Genomic DNA, 21727 nt, shown 5'->3' with positions numbered 1-21727 from the left:
TAGTTAACTGTAATATACATAAATAACTTTCAATCCAGTTATCAATACAAACTAATCTTGGGGTGAGGGCACTATCTCACCATCAGACTGGGAACCTGGTGGATGAGAACATCCTTGACACTGTACGTGGTTTATAGTATTTTCAAAAACACAAGTGTTACATTGAAAAGATTATGAACCTTTTGCATAACATTCTCTTGTGGCATGTAGCCTATCTGAGCCATAGGGATTAACGTCATGTGGCGAACAGATATTAACTATGTCATGTCAATTCCATTGTTTCTCTCATCTCCCGGTCCTGCCGCCAAAAGCCACAAAACCTTTTCTTTTGCACTAATGATGTTATCTCTCTCTCCATCTGTCATCTTTTCCTCCATCTGTCGCCAGTCTTCCGTTGGCTATAAAACATCTATCTTCTCTCCATGCCTTCATCACCGGCCTCCGTGTCATGATTTCCCCGGCTATGACTTATGTTGGTCTCACTTCAATCACATGTAAACACAAAGGCTGCCTGCCAATTATTCATCCCTCTTTCTAATTTACAATCCGTTTTAGTCCGGCAGCCAACAGCCTTCTTTTGTTTCAAGCGGGAAATGTGGTATACCGTTTTTTTTTATTGGCCCAAAATATTGTCATATACATACATTAATGACCGGCTGTTGGTATTGAGAGATGTGTTTCATAGTGTATCCTACTAAATCTAGCCTTATATAGGTTGTTAATGTCACATATTATGTGACATTTCCATTAACAACCTATATAAGGCTAGATTTTCAGATTTTCCTTATGGTTTTTGTAGCATGTGTCATGTCAAACTAGGGGGTTTTCATGATTCTGAATCCATTCCAAGCATTAGTTTTGCACAAAAAACACTCCTTGGGCTAAAAACGGCCATAGCCAGCTGAATATAGGTTTTATGTTCCTGCACGCACATAGGCATTCTAGATTCAGAGAAACAGGTGCTGTGATCCGGCTTGGAAAACATGTTTATTCAAACTCACCAAGTGCAGTCAAATGACAAACATAAATGCAACACACTAAACAGAAACCAACAAACATGGAGCGGGCGGTACAGCGTTACACAAGTCAAGGTCAGTTAAGGTCACAACGCCTCACAGCCTAACAACAGTATAGCAATGAATGAAAAGTGAATCATTTCAGAGCAATTGAGCACAGTTGCATAATCCCATGTTGTTTTCTTGCACAGGCTTATATTATTTATTTGCCATGCTGAACAGTTAAAAAAAAAACATTGCCCAACCAACAGTAAAAAATGTCCTTGTGTCCTATTATGAGTGAAGTGATGTTACACTGCCATCTGCTGGAGGCTACGAGGCAGTTTTTACAGAAGACCTCAGTATCCACCAGGTGCAGCCTCCAATCATGTGCCAATGGGCTCTATACTCTATGCACACGCCATTTTGGATATAGGCGTTACCGATACTACTAATGAACTGTTCCATTCTGGTCAAACAGAGTCAGGGTGCTGCTATTGTTGCATGTTGGCTCACTGGAAACACTCTGCTACACCAGTGTGTCTCAAAGTGTCCTTGAGTGGGTTCCAAATGGCCCCATATGGGTGTGTAACTCTGAGAGTTTTCAAAATGGAACCAAATGGACCTGTAGGGCGTAACCCATTAAGGTTATTAAAACGTTTTGAGTGCACGGCACACTAAATGGAACAGAGCCTTAATTAGTATCATCGGTAACACTGAGTAGGGAAGCAGCCCGGAAGTAGGAATAGTTACGCCGTTTCCACACTTAGGCCGAATCTGGCCGCCGGCAGTTTTCTGAGCAGAAAACTGCCAGCGGCCAGCTGTCTAAAAACCAGGAAGAGACGCCAGCTCTGAGCGGAAAACTGCTGCGCCTAGACGTGTGGAAACGGCTTTTTTCTGTGTGCATATAGCCCATTACCATAGCTTCAAGTGCAGGGTATGGGGTGCGGGTAGGAGGTATTTACTCAAATCACCTGATGTGCTGCTGAAGTGTCGGGTTAAGCACTTAAACCCTGTATGCTTTTACTTAGTTGACCACAGGTCTATACTAGGCTACCACTTATTGTTCCCCTATACACGATATCTTTGCTAAAAACTAAATAATAATGCTGATCTACAAACTTGTAGATTCGCTATCTTTGTTGAATCTTTGCCCCCAGAATACGGTTCAAGCCGTTTAAAATGTAACTCTCTGTGTAGACGTGAGATTATACCAGGGCACAATTACACTCAAGCCAAGCTATTCAAGCCAAGCGTGTGGTGGAAATGCTGATTTAGTGTGAATGATAAAAGGATTTCATGAGCTATATACGTTCAGCCCAAACTAAATGACAATTTGCGTAAATGTACCATTCTGGGATTTTTGCATCTCTCCAGTGGCAGAAAAGGGTGATGGTTAACAAAAGTATGAAAGAAGCAAAGATAAAGTAAGATGAAGATATAGAAGGACGAACATATATTTGACGTATTTGTGTGTCTGTGTGTGAGTGTGTTTGAGGATGAATGGGAGAGATGAGCTACAACACACCGAATTGTGGAAATGTGTCCAATCAAATAAAAAAATGACCGCAGTATGGTGTGTGAATACAATCCTATGCAACACGTTTGCGTGTGTGTGTGTGTGTGTGTGTGTGTGTGCCTGTGTGTGTGTCTGTCTGTGTTAGGTGTGGTGTTTAGGGGTCTTCTCCGTTGATGCTATCTCCATCATCCTCGCCTTCCTCCTGCTCTCCCTCCTCTTCCTCCTCTTCCTCTCTCCCTCTACTCTTCACCTGCTAGGTAAGAGAGGGCAGGTGTCAGTGTGTGAACACGACCGCCTTGACCAGAGCGCTGTGACTTTTTGAACAATATCTTGTAAATCCTGACAATTTTCTGAAAACCTATGTTTCTGTATCAGTGGTGGTCAAACCTCATGTCAATGACCCCCAAAATGATATGTATTGGGCCACTGACCCCCATCTGAACATATTTTGTACCAGGGACCCCCAGAAGCAAATATTTGAGTTAAAAACATTTTCACGATTTTTCAAAAGAATAGCAGATCTACAAGCTCGTAGCGCTATTTGATACATTATAACTTGCACTGAAAAATGTCACACACTCTTATACACCTGATGTGACAAGACAGTAAAGTTAAGTTGATTTGCAGGGTGCTCAGTCCAACCTATGGACAGTAGGTGGCAGTGCAAGTACAGTGGCTGCTACAGTACATTTTCCCATAGCTCGAGAAGACTTTGTATGAGAAGCCATGCATCTCTCTAGTCTGCCTCCTTATTTTTTCACAGTCACATCTAGTGAACAGTTTCTCGGTCCCACACAAGTGTACGTCACTCTGCCAATTTGTGGTATGATAACCAACTTAAACCAAGGATTTAATGCTATCACCATAGCTCTGTTATACATAGGACATGTTTTCTGTGAAACACTACACTACACTACAGATACACTTGAGTACAAATCCCTGCTTCAAGGTTCATTGATTGCGAGCCTGGCTCCTTTACCCTCTGCAACCCCCCACTCACCTCTTCCTCCTCCAACAGATCTCCCTCCTCCTCCGAGTCGTTCAGGAGGTCCTCTCTGTCCCTCTCTCTGTCCCTCTTCAGGCTGTCCTCCTTCTTGCTGGATGTGGAGGAGTGGAGGGGAGACACCTCCCCCGGCTCTGGCTTTTGGCTCTTCTGTTCTGTAGGGAGAGGAAATGGTAGGGGATAAGAGGAAGAGAATAGTACGGAGGAGAAGCAGTCTCTTCCGTACATGTCATGATGTGGACACAGCTTTTGCTACACTAGAGGTTCTGGCCGCTAAGCATACATTTTCTGCTGGAGACCTACAGTATATATTGCATGCATTATGCATGTCATTTCCCCTGTCAATTTGTTTATTTCCATCGAGGACTTGATTGACTGATTGACATTTTTATTTCACAGTATGCAGAATGGGTACATTTCAAACGAAAGCACAAGTCAATACAAAACTGTTACTGTGCACGACACCATGATTAAGCATTACACTTGTTTACAACAGGGTCCACCATTTTTAATTCATCAGAACTACTACTAGACTACGTTGTAAATAAGTGTTTTCAGTAATGCCTTTAAAGTGCTATCCTCTGGGATTTTGTGGATTAATGATACTACGTTATTATACGTTACTATACTACGATACTGCTACGTTTTTATTTCTTCAGGGGCCAGTTTCGAATTGAAGCCACCCGCAATTAAGTGCTCTTTGAGAGCGGTTTTGAAGGAGTCTAGGGATTCACATTTCTTAATGGCCGTTGGTAGGGCGTCACACATTTTAGTGGCACAGGAGCTAAATTAATTTAATGCCCGCATACAGTTCCTGCCTGCAAGTAAAGTGCCTGCATGCCTACCTGACTTCTTGTTGTGGTCTTTCTCCATGTGTTCCAGGCTCTCCAGCAGGTAGTCCACCTTATGTTTGATCTGGGTCAGCTCTCTCTTAATGGTCTGCAGGTCATCCACCTTCACTGTGGCGAGAGGAAGACAATCAGTCAGTCCAACAGATAGATTTCAAACAAACACTAATTATTATAACTCATAATAATTAGTGAGTTGATAATTATTATGACTCATAATAATTAGTGGGAGGAAGGAAGGCACTGGAGCAACTCGGACAGTTTAAGCCCTTATTTTATTATCAGGGTGCAAGTAAATAAGAGACAACGTACGCCTTCCTTCCTCCTGCAACCTGTCTCTGCCTCTGAGATGCACCAGACTGGCCTGCCATAGGCTTGAGGCGCGGTTGGAACTCCCTAATGCTGTCATAATAATTAGTGTTTGTTTGAAACGGGTGCATGATTATGAAATTATGACCGATATCCGATTTTCCGATTATTTGCAGGGTCATATCTGCCAATACCGATTCTAACCGATTCTAATATTATACGGATGATGCTGCCTTCAAACATAAGAAAGACACAAAATAAAGGCGACAGAGCCATTGACGGTCACATTATTATTGTGTCATCAATATCTGTGAAAACGATATGGCCGATTTCGATATGTTACAGATTATATCGTGCATTATTAATTATGAGGTCCTCTGGCTGGAGGAGTGTGTGTGTGTGTGTGTGTGTGTGTGTGTGTGTGTGTGTGTTAGAGTGCTGCGTGCATGTGTCCTACTTGCACGGGAGGTCCTCTGGCTGCTCTTAGAGGAAGTGAAACTCGTTTTGCGTCGACCGCCCCCGCCACTCAGACTGACTCTGGGACGCTTGGAGGGGATGACGGCCCGCGAGAGAGGAGGTGGAGGCGGAGGAACGCGTGACGGGTAGGTGTACACCCTAAAAAGATGGAGAGGCACAACAAGGATGATGGATGGATGCGTGACGGGTAGGTGTACACCCTAAAAAGATGGAGAGGCACAACAAGGACGATGGATGGATGCACACATGCCTGTCGTTCGGATCTGGCCGTTTCTTTCTGACCAAATAACTTAAATCTACACACTGCACATGCTCAAAGGTTCTCAGCAATACACCAGTGTTGAAAAATGTTCGTTGACTACCTTTCTTCACTGACGAAAATGAAATGGAAACTAAATGAAAATTAAGCTATGGTGACTAAAGCTAAGACTATTAGTCTTAGCTTTAGTCATCATTTTCCCTCAACAAATAAAAACTACACTAAAATGTTAGGAAGGGACTAGTGGAGAAGAGATCCAGTATAAGTAAAAGACAAGTAATTTTACTCTTGGTTGCATGCTGAAAATAGTCGATCTACAAGCTCACAACACATGGCGCTGTGACGCATTGTGAGCTTGTAGAACGGCTATTTTCAGCAAGTGTAAAATCAGCCATTACGACACCATCAAGTAAATCAACCGTAGATTTAGTTGACTAAAATCTTATATTTAGTCGACTAAAAGACTAAAACATTCCAGGTGACTATAATGTGACTAAAACTAAATGAAAACTATTCATTTCAAGAGACTATATGACTAAAACTAAAATCTAAATTTGCTGTCAAAATCACCACTGCACATGCTTATACTGTAGGTTCTCAGCAATACACCCAGCAAGTGTCAAGTGTGTGGAGTGGATGATACATTCATACATAGGCTACATACATGCTGCACACATACACTACATACAGAGATTCCCTGGAATGTAGTCTCTGACCTTCGCTGAATGTTTAGCAACATTTCTGTGTGCACCTTTACCTATATATTCATTCATTAAAGAGTGTGTGTGTGTGTGTGTGTGTGTGTGTGTGTGTGTGTGTGTGTGTGTGTGCGTATGTGCGTGTGTGTGTGTATACACATGCACGCGTACACACTTATGCGTGTTAAGAAAGCAAGAAAATACAATGTATAACTCACCTGTCATAGTAATCTCTTTGGAAGTCGTAGTCCAGCTCAAATGAGCCGGGACTGCTGTGCACAGAAAAAGACAGATAAGTAGATGACATGTTTGTAGGAGGATCAACTAAAGCAATGTACAGTACACACAGTCACATACTGCACATGCATGCATGCAACCTTACTAGAAATGATGATCAAAAAAATGCCACGATGAAAACACACCTGCTGTACATGTCTCCCGCGGACCGTTTCACTGTCTTTGATCTGTGGGGCTTTGGTTCACCTGCCAGGTTGATGTCTGAGAGAGAGAAGTGAGAAATTCCAATTAATGTTATGAGTCAGTCAGTCAGTCAGTGAGTGTGTGTGTGCGTGCATGTGTTATTTTTGTGCTCAAGTGAAGAAGGCATTTGCTTCACTCCTACTGTCTTTCCCGGTCTAGTTAGCATACAAATATAAAAGGCTGATGAGGGTGACCCACTGTATCACGTAGGCCCTCTCGGAACCCTCCGCTTTTCTGAAATTTGGATGAGTTTTATGTAGGGTCGCTGTTCATAACTATATTTTCGTATGGGAATTTTGGAACGCGGACATAAATATGCTCCGTAACATCGTATCTGCGCCGTTTGACGGCCTGTTTTCCTTTGCGGGCTTCTGAATTTGTGAACTATAAGTATATGCGAATATCTCCTGTGGCGCGGAAGCCGTTAAGTATTTTTAATCTTTGTTTGACCGATTTGGTCGCTTTATTTCTTCTTGTTTGTTTACCGTTTATTGTACCGCCTCCCGGTGTGCGGTTGGCTTGTGCCGGCTACGTCCCTGCCTCTGATCTGCTCTGTCATATAATCAAAATAAAAAAGAGAGCACTTAAGTTCTACAACCACCTAAAAGAAAGTGACCTAGAGGCACTCCATAACAAGGCACTCACACACAGTGAAACTCTAGAGAGATGCCCCCTCAGCCACCTGGCCCTGGAACTCCGGGCACAAACACAAACAGAGCCACGAGATAGAAAACCCATTGGACTAAACCAAATGATAAAACAGCAAAAGGAAAACTATCTGACACACTGGAAAGAAGCAACACAAAAGCAGAGTAAACTAGAATGCTATCTGGCCCTAAACAGAGAATACACAGTGGCAGAATACCTGAGCACCGTGACCGACCCAAAACAAAGAAAAATCTTAACTGTAGGTACAGACTCAGTGAGCACAGTCTCGCGATCGAGAAAGGCCGTCATAGGCAGACGTGTATCCCAAGAGAAGACAGACTATGCACTCACTGCACACAAAATGAAGTGGAAACCGAGCTACACTTCCTAACCATCTGTCCATTGTACCAAGACATCAGAGACACATACTTCCCACTGATTACAACCACACACAGAGATTTTGAAAACATGACCAATGACAAAAAAATCCCATATCTGCTGGGCGAAGTACAACAATGTGCAAACACAGCAGCAAGATTTGTGAGTTGCTGCGATAGGAGAAGGATATCAAATGGAACACAACCACCCTAAAGACTAAGCATTGTGTATATTCCTGCACTATACCTGCATCGAGTGACCTGGGTACATAGAATTTGATCTATTGAAGATTCTGACCTTCAAATGTACATAATTTTTGTATTGATTGTATTACACTGACACGAAACAAGACAAGAACGCCCAAAAACGTCACATCCGGTTTTTTACCCTGGGCAGAATTTTCTATGGCTGCCAATGCAACTTTTTCCAATCCTTAATCACATACGGACAAACATCTATGCCGATAATATCTAACTTGCGGAGGTAACGTGCCTTGTCCACGGGCAACAGATCTTTCAACGTATGGCATTGCAAATACGTTTGATAATCGCTACTCTGCGCAATATTGTTTTGGAAATGCCGCAAATTGCATTGCAGTGAACGAGAGCAAATCACAACTTACACTCAACTTACCCTGGGGGTGGTGACTCCGCCCAGAATACGCGTTTTCGTGTCAGTGTATTGCTGTATTGTTGTATTGTTCTTTCTGCTTTGGCAATGTAAACGTATGTTTTCTCATGCCAATAAAGCCCTTTGAATTGAATTGAATTGTCATAGCTATAGCGCCACTAGCTAGCCAGATAGGCGGTACAATGAGGTGTCAATAAACAAGGAAGGAAGAGAAGAATCAAAGCGACCAAATCGGTCAAACAAAGAAAAATACTTAACGGCTTCCGCGCCACAGGAGATATTCGCAGCGGTATTTATAGGTACTTAAAGTTCACACATTCAGAAGCCCTCACACGGAAAAAAAAGTCCTGAAAGAGCGCAGAAGGACTTATCCGAAGTTGTTTACGATATATATGTGTGCGTACCCGGTGGCAGGGTGGAGGTGGAATAGGACCCAATGCTCTGGGTCTAAAAAATGTCAGAAACTTCAGTAGCATTGGGTTCTGCTTGTAGGGCTATGTATCACGTACCCTTTTGGTGTTGCACGCATCAAACAATGTCAGAAGTCAAGCCTGGATTATTTGAACCCCCAGTCTCCAGCATCGGGAAATATCTACTTTTCAGCCAAAAGGCTTTCGGTCTACAGGCAGAATTACTCTCTGCTCACCTACTGTTTTGTCTTATGACCATCACACAGCAATCGAATCCAGAGCAGTGCTTTTAGTGTTCGAGCGCATCCTCCACTGGGAGACTCGGACCACAACACAGTGTTTCTGCTTCCACACTACAAACCGGAGCTGAAGCGGTCCAAACCGCAGACCTACTGCGCCCCTCAGTGGACGGAGGACGCAACTACGCAGCTGCAGGGCTCTCTGGCTTGCACCATGGCTTGCACGGACTGGGACGTCTTTGAAGGCGTCCTGGACGACAGGTCTCCGTGATCACCGATTACATCAAGTTTTGAATCAACGCAAGGACTGGGCCGCCCTCAAAATAATTGACAGGCAAATTAGGAATGATATTCTTAAGGCCAAACTCAAATACAAAAATAATATGGAGGAGGAGTTTAAAAACATGAACACAAAACAAGCCTTCAATAAAGTAAAAATCCTAACTGGTGGTGAGACAAGACAAAAGAACTGCACAACTCCAGATCCTACCACCTTTGCAAATACTCAGAACACTTTTTACAAACGGTTTGACAGTCACGACTACTCTGCTGTCTGTGAGGACTGAGGAACTGTTGGGAGCCCTCCCCTTTCAGGAGCCGTCGCATCCCCCTTTCACAGAGGAGCAGGTACGAGTACGACAGCTGCTGGCCAGGTGTAAGCCTGGCAAGGCACCAGGGCCGGATGGCATCTCGGCAAAGTTGCTCAAGCTCTGTGCCATGGAGCTCTCCCCCATCCTTCACTCCATCTTCTGGGAATCCTACAGGACAGCATCCGTACCCACCCCCTGGAAAACATCCACCATCATACCGGTACCCAAGAAACCCGCCACCTCAGAACCTAACCACTATAGACCCGTAGCATTAACATCAATAATGATGAAATGCCTGGAAAGATTGATCCTAAACATCATTCTGCCATCATTTAGCCCCTCACCCAGCAACATCACATATTTTAAATACTCTGATGATACTGCTATTCTCGGACTGCTCCATGACAATAACTCTATTACGGTCTATCAGAACACCATTTCTCATTTTACACAGTGGTGCACTGACAACTATTTAGAGTTGAATGTGGACAAAACAAAAGAACTGGTCATTGAAACAACCCACACTGGACTTAACCCACTCCTCATTAACGGTAAGACAGTAGAACAGTTTGCCAGTTTCACATATCTTGGACTCACCCTGGACAATAGACTTAGGTTTGATCAACATATTACATCTATCCAGTCACATTTTCAGCAAAGACTTCATGTAATCCGCAAGTTAAGATCATGATCTGTTGCTCCTGATCTTCTTTTATTATTGTACAAAAGCATTATTCAACCTGTTCTGTTCCGCATGTTTCCGCATACTACCCATGCCTAACAGAAACAAACTTTTCAGTATTACCCGTATTCCTTCCAAGATTATCGGACTTCCAACACATTCTGATATGAACAATAATGCCATCACACGGCTAGCACTCTCAATATCACGTGACACTGATCATCCCCTGTATCGCTTCTTCAACCTCATGCCATCAGGACAAAGATACAGAACCTTACCCTGGAAAAAGGTTTGTTTCAGTAGGAGTTTTGTCCCCTCAGCCATCACAGCATTAAACAAACTGCCCCGCCGATAGGATGGTTCTGTACACAGTGGGGAACTCATGTTTTTCTTGGTGTTATGTTTTTCTGTACTATGTGCTGTTTTTGTTGTTGGTGTTGAACAGACCTGTGAAGATGAATATCCTTTGGGACAATAAAGATTATTATTATTAGTCCAACCACACATGTACACACATAAAGTGGGGTCCTTGAGGGAGTTCCAGGGGGTCCCCAGCTAAATGATAGTTAGGAACCAAATGGACCCTTATGGGTCTGTAACTGAGTGTACAAATGGAACCAAATGGACCCTAATGGGTCCAATTGTACACTCTCAGAGTTAAATTAACTTTGATTTTTCAATATACATTGGGGCCCCAGAGATAGAAATGCCATTAACTATGAAAAAGTTTAATCTGCTACTACATAGCAGATTTGTACAGTATGGGGGGCCCTTGAAATGAAAATGGTTGAAAATCACTGCTAGAGCCATACAAATCTTCTCTTATGGGGAGGGCATATATTTTCAAATGGGGGTTCGGCAGGCCAATGAGCATCATTTTGGGGGTCCTTGACATGAAAAGGTTTGAGAACCACTACACAACTCAAACTCACTCACCTAGCACCTGTCCCACGATCATGCGTCCGTCCTCGTTGGCCACGGCGGTGCGGGCGTTCCTCTCGTTGGCGAACTGGACGAAGGCGAAGCCCTTGTGCACGGAGCAGCCCACGATCTTCCCGTACTTGGAGAAGATGGCCTCCACGTCGTTCTTGGTGACCAGCAGCGTGTTGAGGTTGCCGATGAAGACACGAGAGTTGAGGGAGCGCGGGTCCGTCTTGTTGGTCACGTTGCTGGCCAAGTCAGCGGCGGTGGAGGAGGACCAACTGGGAAAAAAGGGGTGGGGAGAAAGGAGGAGAGGAGATAGAGATGAGTATTTTTTTGTTTATTATATGAATCCTCGATGAAGCTCAGCTGAGTTGCCTTGTAACAACTTTTAATTCTGCCCATAAACATGTTACATTATGTATTTTAAAATATTTGTATACTTTTAGTATGTCAGTATATGATTATTTTCAATGCACATAATGCCTTATGCTTTAGGTAAATCACAAATAATTGCTATTCTGTGTTGAACATATCAATAAACTTGCAAAGGCTCCTGACAAGATGACAAATTGTCAGGTAGGCTACAGCATTTATTTCAGAGAACTAATACAGTACATGTCACACTTACAGCAAACACCCACAGCTATAAATACACTTTTTGTTAATGTGCATTCCCATACTTTACAATAGGCTATGTTAATATATTTGATGCAATAGGATGAAAAATACATGTTACAATATACTTTATCTTTAACACCTTTATCTTAAACAGGCCTGTGTCATTGGGTTTTAAGATAAAGTACTGACAATGAGCAAATTAAATTAGTATACACAAATATTTTTTAATGGTGTCATCGTTATGTAATATTTCAGCTTTTGAAACATAGTAGCCTACGATAATAGTAGTATTACAGAACAATATACTGTGTGTTTGGGGTTTGAAATTGCCATCACTCACTCCATTGTGTCTGTAGAGTTGGCGGTGGAGGTCTGCCTGCCTGCCTCTGTTGGAGAGAAGAGTGTTGTTAATGTCCCCCCTGATCCTGGGGGCGGGAGGGAGGCTCAATGATTGGCCACTGTGGGAGCTGTATAGTCACTATGGGTGAAAACTACTGTAGTACAGCTACAAAACAAAATGTGTTGTATTTTTTACTCCTAGAGGGATTTAATGTAAAACTACCTCTGTTAACAAAGTTGGGAATGTGCCAGGATGTAAAAGAGGGGAGAAAAAACAGGGGACACCACACAAAAACCTGTTGGGGACACATATGTGTTATCACAATAGTATAAAATATTGAATGACAGTGATAAAGCAGCTGGGCCTAAACGGACAAAAAATTGACAGTAAAACACTTTCAAAACCCATGCTGTCGCAAAGCCTATAGATACATTGTCTACATTGGACTGAAAATACAATTTTAAGACATTTGTGCTGAAAAGTGAATATCTCATACTATACATATTATTTTAAGAGAACGGCTCGCGTGTGTGTATGCATGTCTGTGCGTGAATGTATTGTATGTATCTTTTTTGAATGCATATAGACTGTTAATGTCATATATAAAATAGATTAAATAGCCAATCAGACTATTTTCACCAAGCAACACCGTCTCGTACAATGAAAACCATGCATGCCGCTACGGCCATTAAAAAAAAACACTGCTCCCAACTCTAAACTGTGACCTATAATCTCTCCATCTCTCTCTGGGCACTTGTTTCCAGAAGGAGATCACATTGTTTATCTAAGCCCGTGGTTAATGCTCTCATCTCCTCTACATGATTTGGCGGGTTGTTTTCATCCCATGGCCACATGACAGCAGATATACACACTGGATGTGCTCACAGGGGGCAGGTATTAAGTACTGCAGAGCACTCATGAATGTTTATAATTGTGAACAATGTTCACACTAGAACAAAAACTATTGACAATGTCAGGTTTAACTTTGAGTGGATAATCTCTCCAAAGAGAAACCTGAAGTCTGAGCCAGTATTTTGGCCTTGTCCCTATGGTATGAGGATAATGCTACCGTTTAAGAGATGTGATGCCCTCCCTACCTGGGCAGAGCATGGCACTGCCAGCCTTATGCGTGCGATTGCTTGTGTAACTCATTGGGGTTAAAGGTTTGCTTCCCTGGGGAAATGAAAAAGACAGACAAAGGCTTTCCCACCTAATTCCCAGGTTCCATGCATTGTCTATGGTGGTGTGAATTTGATATAGGCTATTAAGCATGAATTCTGCAAACTCGTCGCCTGACGACACATTGCGAGCTGATAGATCTTCCCTTTTCAGCACACCATATCAATTAAGCATTCATTTAGCCTTAAAAACATGTCTTTATGCACTGATGAATAATCTAAGAGGTTATGTTTGTGATATCGTTTGTGATTGCTTGTGTAACTCATGGGGTATCTAGCCTGGCAAAGCTGGGGCTACAGATACGGCATCTGTCTCATCATGGGACTCCACAGTATGGTGTAGTAGCCTGCGGCATGCAGTGTATTCATTCAAGAAATTCATTGGTGCGGTGCCGGGTGGACAGTAAATACCATGAGTCTTAAATTAACCGTCAGGAGTTAAATTAAGAGACTCTAGAATTCATAGTTTAATGCTTGGGAACACAGATTGGATGCATCACTGGCACAGGGGACTGTGTATTTATACAAGACAGGGGTCTTCAACGTTTTCCAGGCCAAGGACCCCTTATAGCTGAGAGAGAGATGAAGCAGAGACACCCCCCCCCCTATACTGTATATATCTGCTATGTAGTAGCAGATTAAACTTTTTCATAGATTTCATAGACTTGTTTGACAGCACTATCATCAGCATCAATTCATTGTTGACATTAATATGTTTGATTTGTGTTAATATGTATTTTCAGAAATTTAAACCACTTACACCCTAAGTACTAACTAGGAAACTTCACCGTTGACTCTACGGTATACTGGGTTTGCTCCTTTTCCCCTCTATACCAAACTAGTTTGCTGAAAATAGCAGTTCTAAAAGCTTGTAGATCTGCTATTTACAGAAAGTTTACCCCTCAGAATAGGGATGCTAGGGTTTCAGAAAATGTAAAAAAAGGGGGAAAAAAGTATGATTTTCCAGCACCCCGTAGTAACTGAGGACCCCTAGGGGTCCCGGACTGACTCGTGTTGAAGACCCCTGCTGTAGGATAGAAGGAATGTGATACACAGATTGGGTATTCTTATGTGGGCCTAATATAACTCCCATCCAGATAGTTGATAGCAAAAATTGTACTATCAGTAAGAGAGTAATAATCCTTTTTAAAAGACAGATAATTTAATGTGTGTGTGTGTGTGTGTGTGTGTGTGTATGTATATTCCACAATATCCCCATGCACACAGCCAATCACATTCCAAGGACACATTCCTTAATCACAGAGCATGGGGTGTTAATTAAAAAGCAAATAATTGTTTTCATTTTCAGTAATCAACATCAAGAGATTCATGGTAACACTTTACTGTCCGCCTTATGCTGGTGAATTCAACTGTGTATTCATGTACAGTATGGAAAAAGCATTGTGAGTGCACAGTGATAAGATTAGTTAAGTGCTTAAAGGAAAATGTTTAAACTGTATTGTTTGTGGGAGAAGTCTTTTTTCTAATATATCATATATTTTGATAGTGTTATTTTATACTTACTAAGTCTTAATATACAGCTTTCTATACACTGATAGGGCCACCGTAATAGTCACCCAGGAAGAAGAGGGAGGGTCTATTATAAGGTAACTAAATCTAAAACGGCAGTTAAGAAAACATTTGTTTTGATTGCATCACAACACAAAGAAAAGAAGAAAAAAAACACTACATGCTAGTTTGTGTTGGGGAATCTAGAAGGAAATCAGGCTAGTTCACATGGGGGCAAAGCAGATCTGAAATGTAAAAAAATTAATAAAAAGAAAGACGGATGAAAAAAAATAGGAGGGGGTGGGGGTTGAGAGACCAACTTACGATTTGTTGCTGCGCAAAAAATCTGCTTCAAAAACTAAAGAAGGGGAAACACAAAAAAAAGTGACATTAGAAAATAAGGCCTTTGCCAAAGATGACCTGAATGTGTCAGCATACCTGCAGTACCAGGGATGGACATGTGGGTCATGGTGAGTTTCAAAGAAATAGTACAGACTTATGACTTATTAAGTCGTCACCATCTGTTCCCCTGGTAGAAACACTCAGTCAATCTGTCTCAATTCAGACCTTTGAACCATAAATTCAGAAATAGTTTTATAAAGCACATTATGTATTCTTTAGCTCACTATATACTGCAGGATAGTATTCAAACTAGGGTTAAGAGGTCAACTCAAATGGAAGTGCTGCTGCTAACCAAAAATAATACTGAATTATTTAATTATACATTTTGAGAAAGATATAGTTTATTGACGCTGCAACAAAAGAAAAAACTAAGAAAAACATAAAATGCCCTATACATTTATACCTTTATATTTTGGCTGTTTTCAGGGCAGAAAATAAACAGCATGGCCTATTGGCCTTTATTGGCCAGCTAAAAGTATTGTTTGTCAATTTTATTAATGGTTAATTATTTTATTTTAAATTAAGTTTTCAAATAAACTCAAATCATAAGAGCACAGGACCTCAGCGACCTGCAGAATGTGTGCACTTTTGTTTCACTTGTGACTTTTAAAGTAACAATATACCATAGAGTTAGCTCTATGATTTGTTGTATATTACCAGGGCAATGAGGCCATACAAAATAATGTTATCAGGAGTGAACTACATAAAAGAAACTAAAGGGCAGACAAAAAGCAACAGATCTTGTTCAATGTCAGGGAGCTCATTCAGCTGGCTAATATTTCCCAGTCTGACCCGAGGCCCATTCCACAAATGCCTTTAGTTAGTTCTCACACTTTCAAGATTTTCATGTTCAAAATGATCAGATGTACAAACAGCTCGCAGGGTGCTGCACGCTGTGAGCTTGTATTATCTTCCATTTTTTTATATCCACCACCCCACTAAAATCTAAAATGACACATCAGATGCTTTCCCGGTATTATTGGGTCAAGTTGATGGGTTTCCTTTCATTTTCTTCTCTCTTTCTTTCATGTTCCGATTTTGGTTTCTGATTTGCACCAGGGTCACCCATGCTATGTGGTGTGGGTGTGTGGGTATACTCATGGAGTATAGTAGCCCCGCTCGGAACCCTACGTAAAGTTTCTGACATTTGGATTACTTTACATGTAGGGTCCCGTCCCATCTCTCCCACGCAAAATGGAATACAGACATACATACGTTCGGAAATGGTCGTGCTGCACTTTATTGATGGGGGTTAGATGTTTCAAAAGAAGCATATAGGACTAGGAGCTATAGGAGACAACGGAAACATCAGAGAATTTTCCTTTGGCGCAGAAGCCGTATTTTTAATCTGTATTTGACCGTTTTGGCAGCTCTGAAATGCTCTCTTCCTTCCTTCTTTATTGACATCCCATTGTACTGCCTACAGCACCGACAGTGGCTAGCTGCGACAGAGCAGATCAGAGGCAGGAACGTGCAGCTAGCCACTGTCTGTGCTAGCCCTACAAGTCAGAACCCAATGGTACTGAAGTTTCTGACATTTTGGAGACCCAGTAGCCATGGGGTCCTATTCCACCTCTACCCTGCCACGTGGTACGCACACATAAATAAACATAAATACGTCGGAGACGTCCTGTCTGCGCTGTTTGAGGGCTTTTGTTCGTTTGAGGGCTTCTGAATGTCTGAACTATAAGTACCTATAGATACCGCTGCGAATTCTCCTGTGCCGCGGAAGCCGTTAAGTACTTTGTTTGACCGATTTGGTCGCTTTGATTCTTCTATTCCTTCCTTGTTTATTGACACCTCATTGTACCGCCTATCTGGCTAGCTGGTGAGCTATGACAGAGCAGATCAGAGGCAGGAACGTAGCCACGCACAGCGGCACAAGCCAACCCCGCAGCGGGAGGCGGTACAATTGGATGTCAATAAACAAGGCAGGAAAAGAAGAATCAAAGCGACCAAATCGGTCAAACAAAGATTAAAAATACTTAACGGCTTCCGCAGCACAGGAGAATTCGCAGCGGTATTTATAGGTACTTATAGTTCACACATTCAGAATAACTCAAACGAAAAGAAGCCCTCAAACGGCACAGACACAACGTATCCAACGATATTTATGTCCGCGTTCTAACATTTACATACGAAAACACAGTTACGCACAGGGACCCCACGAGTAGCCCGGTTCGGCACGAATCGATTGGGCTGACCCACGGGGTTCCGAGAGGGGCTATGTCTGTGCTGGAGGCGGTACAATGGGATGTCAATAAGGAAGTCAAGGAAGGAATGGAGAATTTCAGGTGCCAAAACGGTCAAAGACAGATTAAAAATACTTAACGGCTTATGCACCAAAGGAAAATTCTGACGTTTCCATTGTCTCCTATAGCTCCTATATGCTTATTTTGAAACATCTAACCCCCATCAATAAAACGCAGCACGACCATTTCCGAACGTATGTACGTCTGTATTCCATTTTGTGTGGGAGATGGGATGGGACCCTACATGTAAAGTCATCCAAATGTCAGAAACTTTATGTAGGGTTCCGAGCGGGGCTAGGAGTATAGGCACTTTGATGAAAACACCACACCATGTGGCATAATATGGCTATTAAGGTGAGAGCCTACGGATTTGAGCTGTGGTTGTAATACTAGTACTACTAATGTAATGTACATATGGACACCAGAGATCTTACACATTTTGATGGTCTGCTGGAGAGGGACATTTATCTTTTCCCCCTGCAGCAGACCCCAGGCAAGAACAGTAAGGATCTTTTCCCCCAAGGCCAGACACTTGGGAGTCAAAGAGGTTTATAAAGAAGACCCACTGAGAAACAGCCACACCACATAATTCCCACAACTGGACTAAAATCATTGCATAGAATAGATAGATGGGAATACAAAGTGATCATTCACGAAAGACAGTTAAGATCGAGCCGCCCTTCCCTGGGTTAATGGCCAAAACTAGGCGAATTTATAGTCCATTAATTCATTTTAATTACAAACAAACAAACAAAAAACTATGCACCAGCCTTGGCTTTTTTAGGCTAAGCAGTATGCAGAACAAACAGGTATGGATGCAACATGAGTTTCTTAATCTGCAGATCATGACTTTAATGATTATCATAGATATTCACCAGATATACAAACTTGAAACTCCCAATATTATAGCATCAGTCTATGGCAGCACAACACGCCAAAACAGAGCTGTATGCTTGCTTCATGAAAACGCCCCCATTCTCTCTCTCTCTCCATCGGAAAAAACATCACTTGTCAGGCCAGGGACATAACGTTTACTGTCTGAAGATTACCAAGAAAATACGAAAAACACATCTTTAGCAGCCAACTTCAAACGGCCGTAAAATCAGGTTACTGGTGGGGGTAAAACAAAGAATGACAATAAAAAGCCTTTTAAAAACGGATTTCCAGAAAAAGCACCACCTATCATTCTGTCCAGAAAAGAACGATCTTCGATTCGATCTTTTCCACCTCGTTAAAAACACGACCACAAACAATCAAATACGCTCATACTGTAGTGTGAACCCTGAAAAATACCAGGTTTAAAATGTCTTATTCGAGAGGAAAAAAACCAAGGCAAAAGACGTGTGTCGCTTGTTGTGGAAGCTGTAAACTAATTACAATCGCCACCAGCCGAATCACAAAATGTACGCCACTATAAAAGCCAAACACAGTGTCAGTGAGAATACCAGCCAGAAAAATACATTAAAAATAAAATCAAAAAAATCCCAAAGATGGTTCAAAGTCAGAAAAATAAAAAAAATAAAAAATAAAAATAGGGGAAAAAAAATCTCTCTGTTAAAAATACTCACCGGGAGCTTACTATTAAAAATGAGTAAAATTCAACCGTTGTTTTTACTTGTGTAGGTTAATATCCGAGTCAATTGTCTGATACCATCACCTTGAAACCAGCTAAGCTAACCACGAAATGGCGTCGTCCAACCGTCCAACGCGTCCAGCAACTGGCAGGCAACACTGCCAGATTGTGTGAGAGAAATAAGCAACCAGGACCATGAAAACAAGCCCAAAAGTAGCCTCAAGGTTCAAGATTGTTCTTTAATTTGTTACATCTTGTGTACAGGTATAAGAGTAAAACTTATTTTTGTTTGGCTTCCGCAGCAGCATATATAGATAACATGACATGCAAATCAACAAAAACACAGCAAGCACAGCAAACAAAGGGATATAATAAAGATCAATCAAAGAGTAAAACAAATAGAAACACGTGCATGTTTTCCCTGTAGTAAGTTAGGCCTAAACTACCATAACAAATTTTTGTTTAAAAAGGTGCAGTTCGAGGTTATATGTTCCATATAACAATGTTAGTTTAGAAAGGTGCACAAAATGTGGAAGTATTCCTTGAAACATTTTAACAACACAAATATTGTATGTAATCCTGCCTCTTATTGGCACACTTTGTTTTAGATGTAGGGTCCTAGTTGGACAAATAGCCTACATTCATCTGGAGGTCCTTCACATGAAAATGTGTGAGAATCACTGGTTTAAAAACATTATGAAACAAGCCCAAAGTCATCAACTACAATTTAGAAACTATTAAGCCCCCCAAAAACGCCACAACCCGCAATATTTACAAGTAACTGTACAGAAAAAAACAAACCCATTTTCGCTTATAATAAGCGGATATGGCAACACTATGCAACGAATCACGCCCATCGGGAATACTGATCTCTGGTTGGATGTTCCAAAGCCTGAGCGAGACATTCCTTTCGTGGATTGGTGGACACGCAAGTCAATCAAGGCGGACAACAACCACGCACAGCACGTGCGCATGTGCGGGCACGCGCATGCCGACGCGCGCATGCATGCAATTCATTCACTTCAATTCAAAGGAGCTTTATTGGCATGAGAAAACATAGGTTTACATTGCCAAAGAAATGAAGTGTCACATTTTAAAAACACTTGAAAATGGGGAAAGTATACATTATAAAGTATATACAAGTATACAGTATAAAGTATACTAACAACAGTTGATACCGCATTTTGTAAACAGAGCTATGTCACATTTCATCGATGTTGCATCATTTTTTCTCAAGAAAATTCAAATAGTAATAGTAAATAGCATGCAAACGTGCTTATTGTACGCAGGTCGCAGACTAGACACGCGCACACACAAACTCACTCAAGACAGATGATAATGTCAGATGTTATTATTATTAATCATTGACTGACTGTACACGTTTACATTCAAATTGAATAGGCAGAGCGATATTCGTTTGTCCTTGATCCTTGTCTTGTCTAAGTGGTAGATCAAGTTTGCAAAATAATGTAGCACAAAAACATGCAACTTTGACAAATAAAAGGACAAAATTTCACAGCAAATTGTATCAAAACAAAACAAAAAGAAAGTTTGTTTGGACCATCAACTTTCGTCATGTTTATGTCGAAGAACAAATTGAAAGTTTAAACTTTTATTATTTATTTATTTATTCATTCGCATTCAATCAATTTGTACATTATATTTTTTGTGATGTGTTTGGTACATTTTGCTGCATGTGTCATGTTTCCGTGAGTTGGATGCATGCTTTACAATATTTTTTGACCGGCTCCTATGCACAGCTTAATTTGTGCATGTCTGTATATATGTGCTCAGCTGAGCACAGAATGTGATGTATGATGATAAGAGCGGCACTTTTTTTTTTTTTTTTTTAATACCAATGAGTCAATGACTAATTAAAAAGTAATTAATTTTACATTCACAACATCCTTGTTGAGGGGCGCTATAGCCCCTCCTATGTCCAGCTTCGAGGGTTCGTGTAAAGAAAAACATTGTCCTAACACAAACATTGAATGCCATTGACAATGAATGTCCAGTTTTGAGTGTGTGCAAACCAAGGGGCCAGCTATGCCCTCCAATGTTGAAGCGCTGGGCCCTAGTGGTAAGAGGAAGGACTGCAGGCGGACCCGTGGATTCTTGACGAGGAAACCCCGTGCAACCGAGCGCCCAATGTTAAAGCCCAGCTGCACTTCCGCATTTCCGGACTTCCGGACATCAAAATTTGGTGTCCAAATGCTGAATCAGCGAAAAAATGCGGAAATAGACGGTACTTCCGGCAGCCTTCCGGGTGCTTCAAAACGCCACTGAGCAACTTCCACTGACATGAATAGCGGAGGGGGCGGAGCTTCGCGCCAGTTTAGTCTCTATCCTTTTAATACTCTATGGTGCAAACACAAACATTGAATGCCATCGACAATGAATGGCCAGTTTTGACAGTTTTGACAAAAGTGAGGGCACAAATTGTGATTGGCCGGAATGAGATGATGTATGATGATGTAGCCTATGATGATAAGAGCGCCCCTCACTTCACACGAGTGTGATTTCTTTATTATAGTATGGTGACTATGGTGTATCGTTGGGGCAGGGGACAGAGTAGGGTTGGGTCAGGGGACAGAGGTGTAGGGTTGGGGCAGGGGACAGAGTAGGGTTGGGTCAGGGGACAGAGTAGGGTTGGGTCAGGGGACAGAGTAGGGTTGGGGCAGGGGGCAGAGTAGGGTTGGGTCAGGGGACAGAGTAGGGTTGGGGCAGGGGACAGAGTAGGGTTGGGGCAGGGGACAGAGTAGGGTT

The 21727-nt window shown here is 41.9% G+C and overlaps 1 protein-coding gene across 7 annotated transcripts; it reads right to left on the bottom strand.

Annotated features, from left to right (window-relative positions):
- Positions 1 to 968: 968 nt before the first annotated feature.
- Positions 969 to 19087, bottom strand: hnrnpc (heterogeneous nuclear ribonucleoprotein C). Of its 7 annotated transcripts, none has more exons than XM_083788868.1 (10): positions 18957 to 19087; positions 15055 to 15092; positions 12048 to 12093; positions 11102 to 11367; positions 6531 to 6606; positions 6327 to 6380; positions 5132 to 5289; positions 4363 to 4476; positions 3515 to 3672; positions 969 to 2767 (listed from the first exon to the last, which is right to left on the bottom strand). In XM_083788868.1, the coding sequence occupies exons 3-10, from the start codon at positions 12050 to 12052 to the stop codon at positions 2669 to 2671; spliced, it is 930 nt and encodes a 309-aa protein (XP_083644994.1). In that variant the 5' UTR covers positions 12053 to 12093; positions 15055 to 15092; positions 18957 to 19087; the 3' UTR covers positions 969 to 2668. The 7 variants fall into 7 exon arrangements, with proteins under 7 accessions (XP_083644994.1, XP_083644992.1, XP_083644996.1 ...); XM_083788866.1 differs by having other exon boundaries at positions 15059 to 15092; XM_083788870.1 differs by having other exon boundaries at positions 969 to 2764; positions 15059 to 15092.
- Between the last annotated feature and the right edge of the window lie 2640 nt (positions 19088 to 21727).

This window comes from Protomyctophum parallelum (genome assembly GCF_964188405.1).
Source record: "Protomyctophum parallelum genome assembly, chromosome: 18".
NCBI lineage: Eukaryota > Metazoa > Chordata > Actinopteri > Myctophiformes > Myctophidae > Protomyctophum > Protomyctophum parallelum.
Note: the sequence above shows the minus strand (reverse complement) of the source record. Positions and strands in the feature narration are given on the sequence as shown.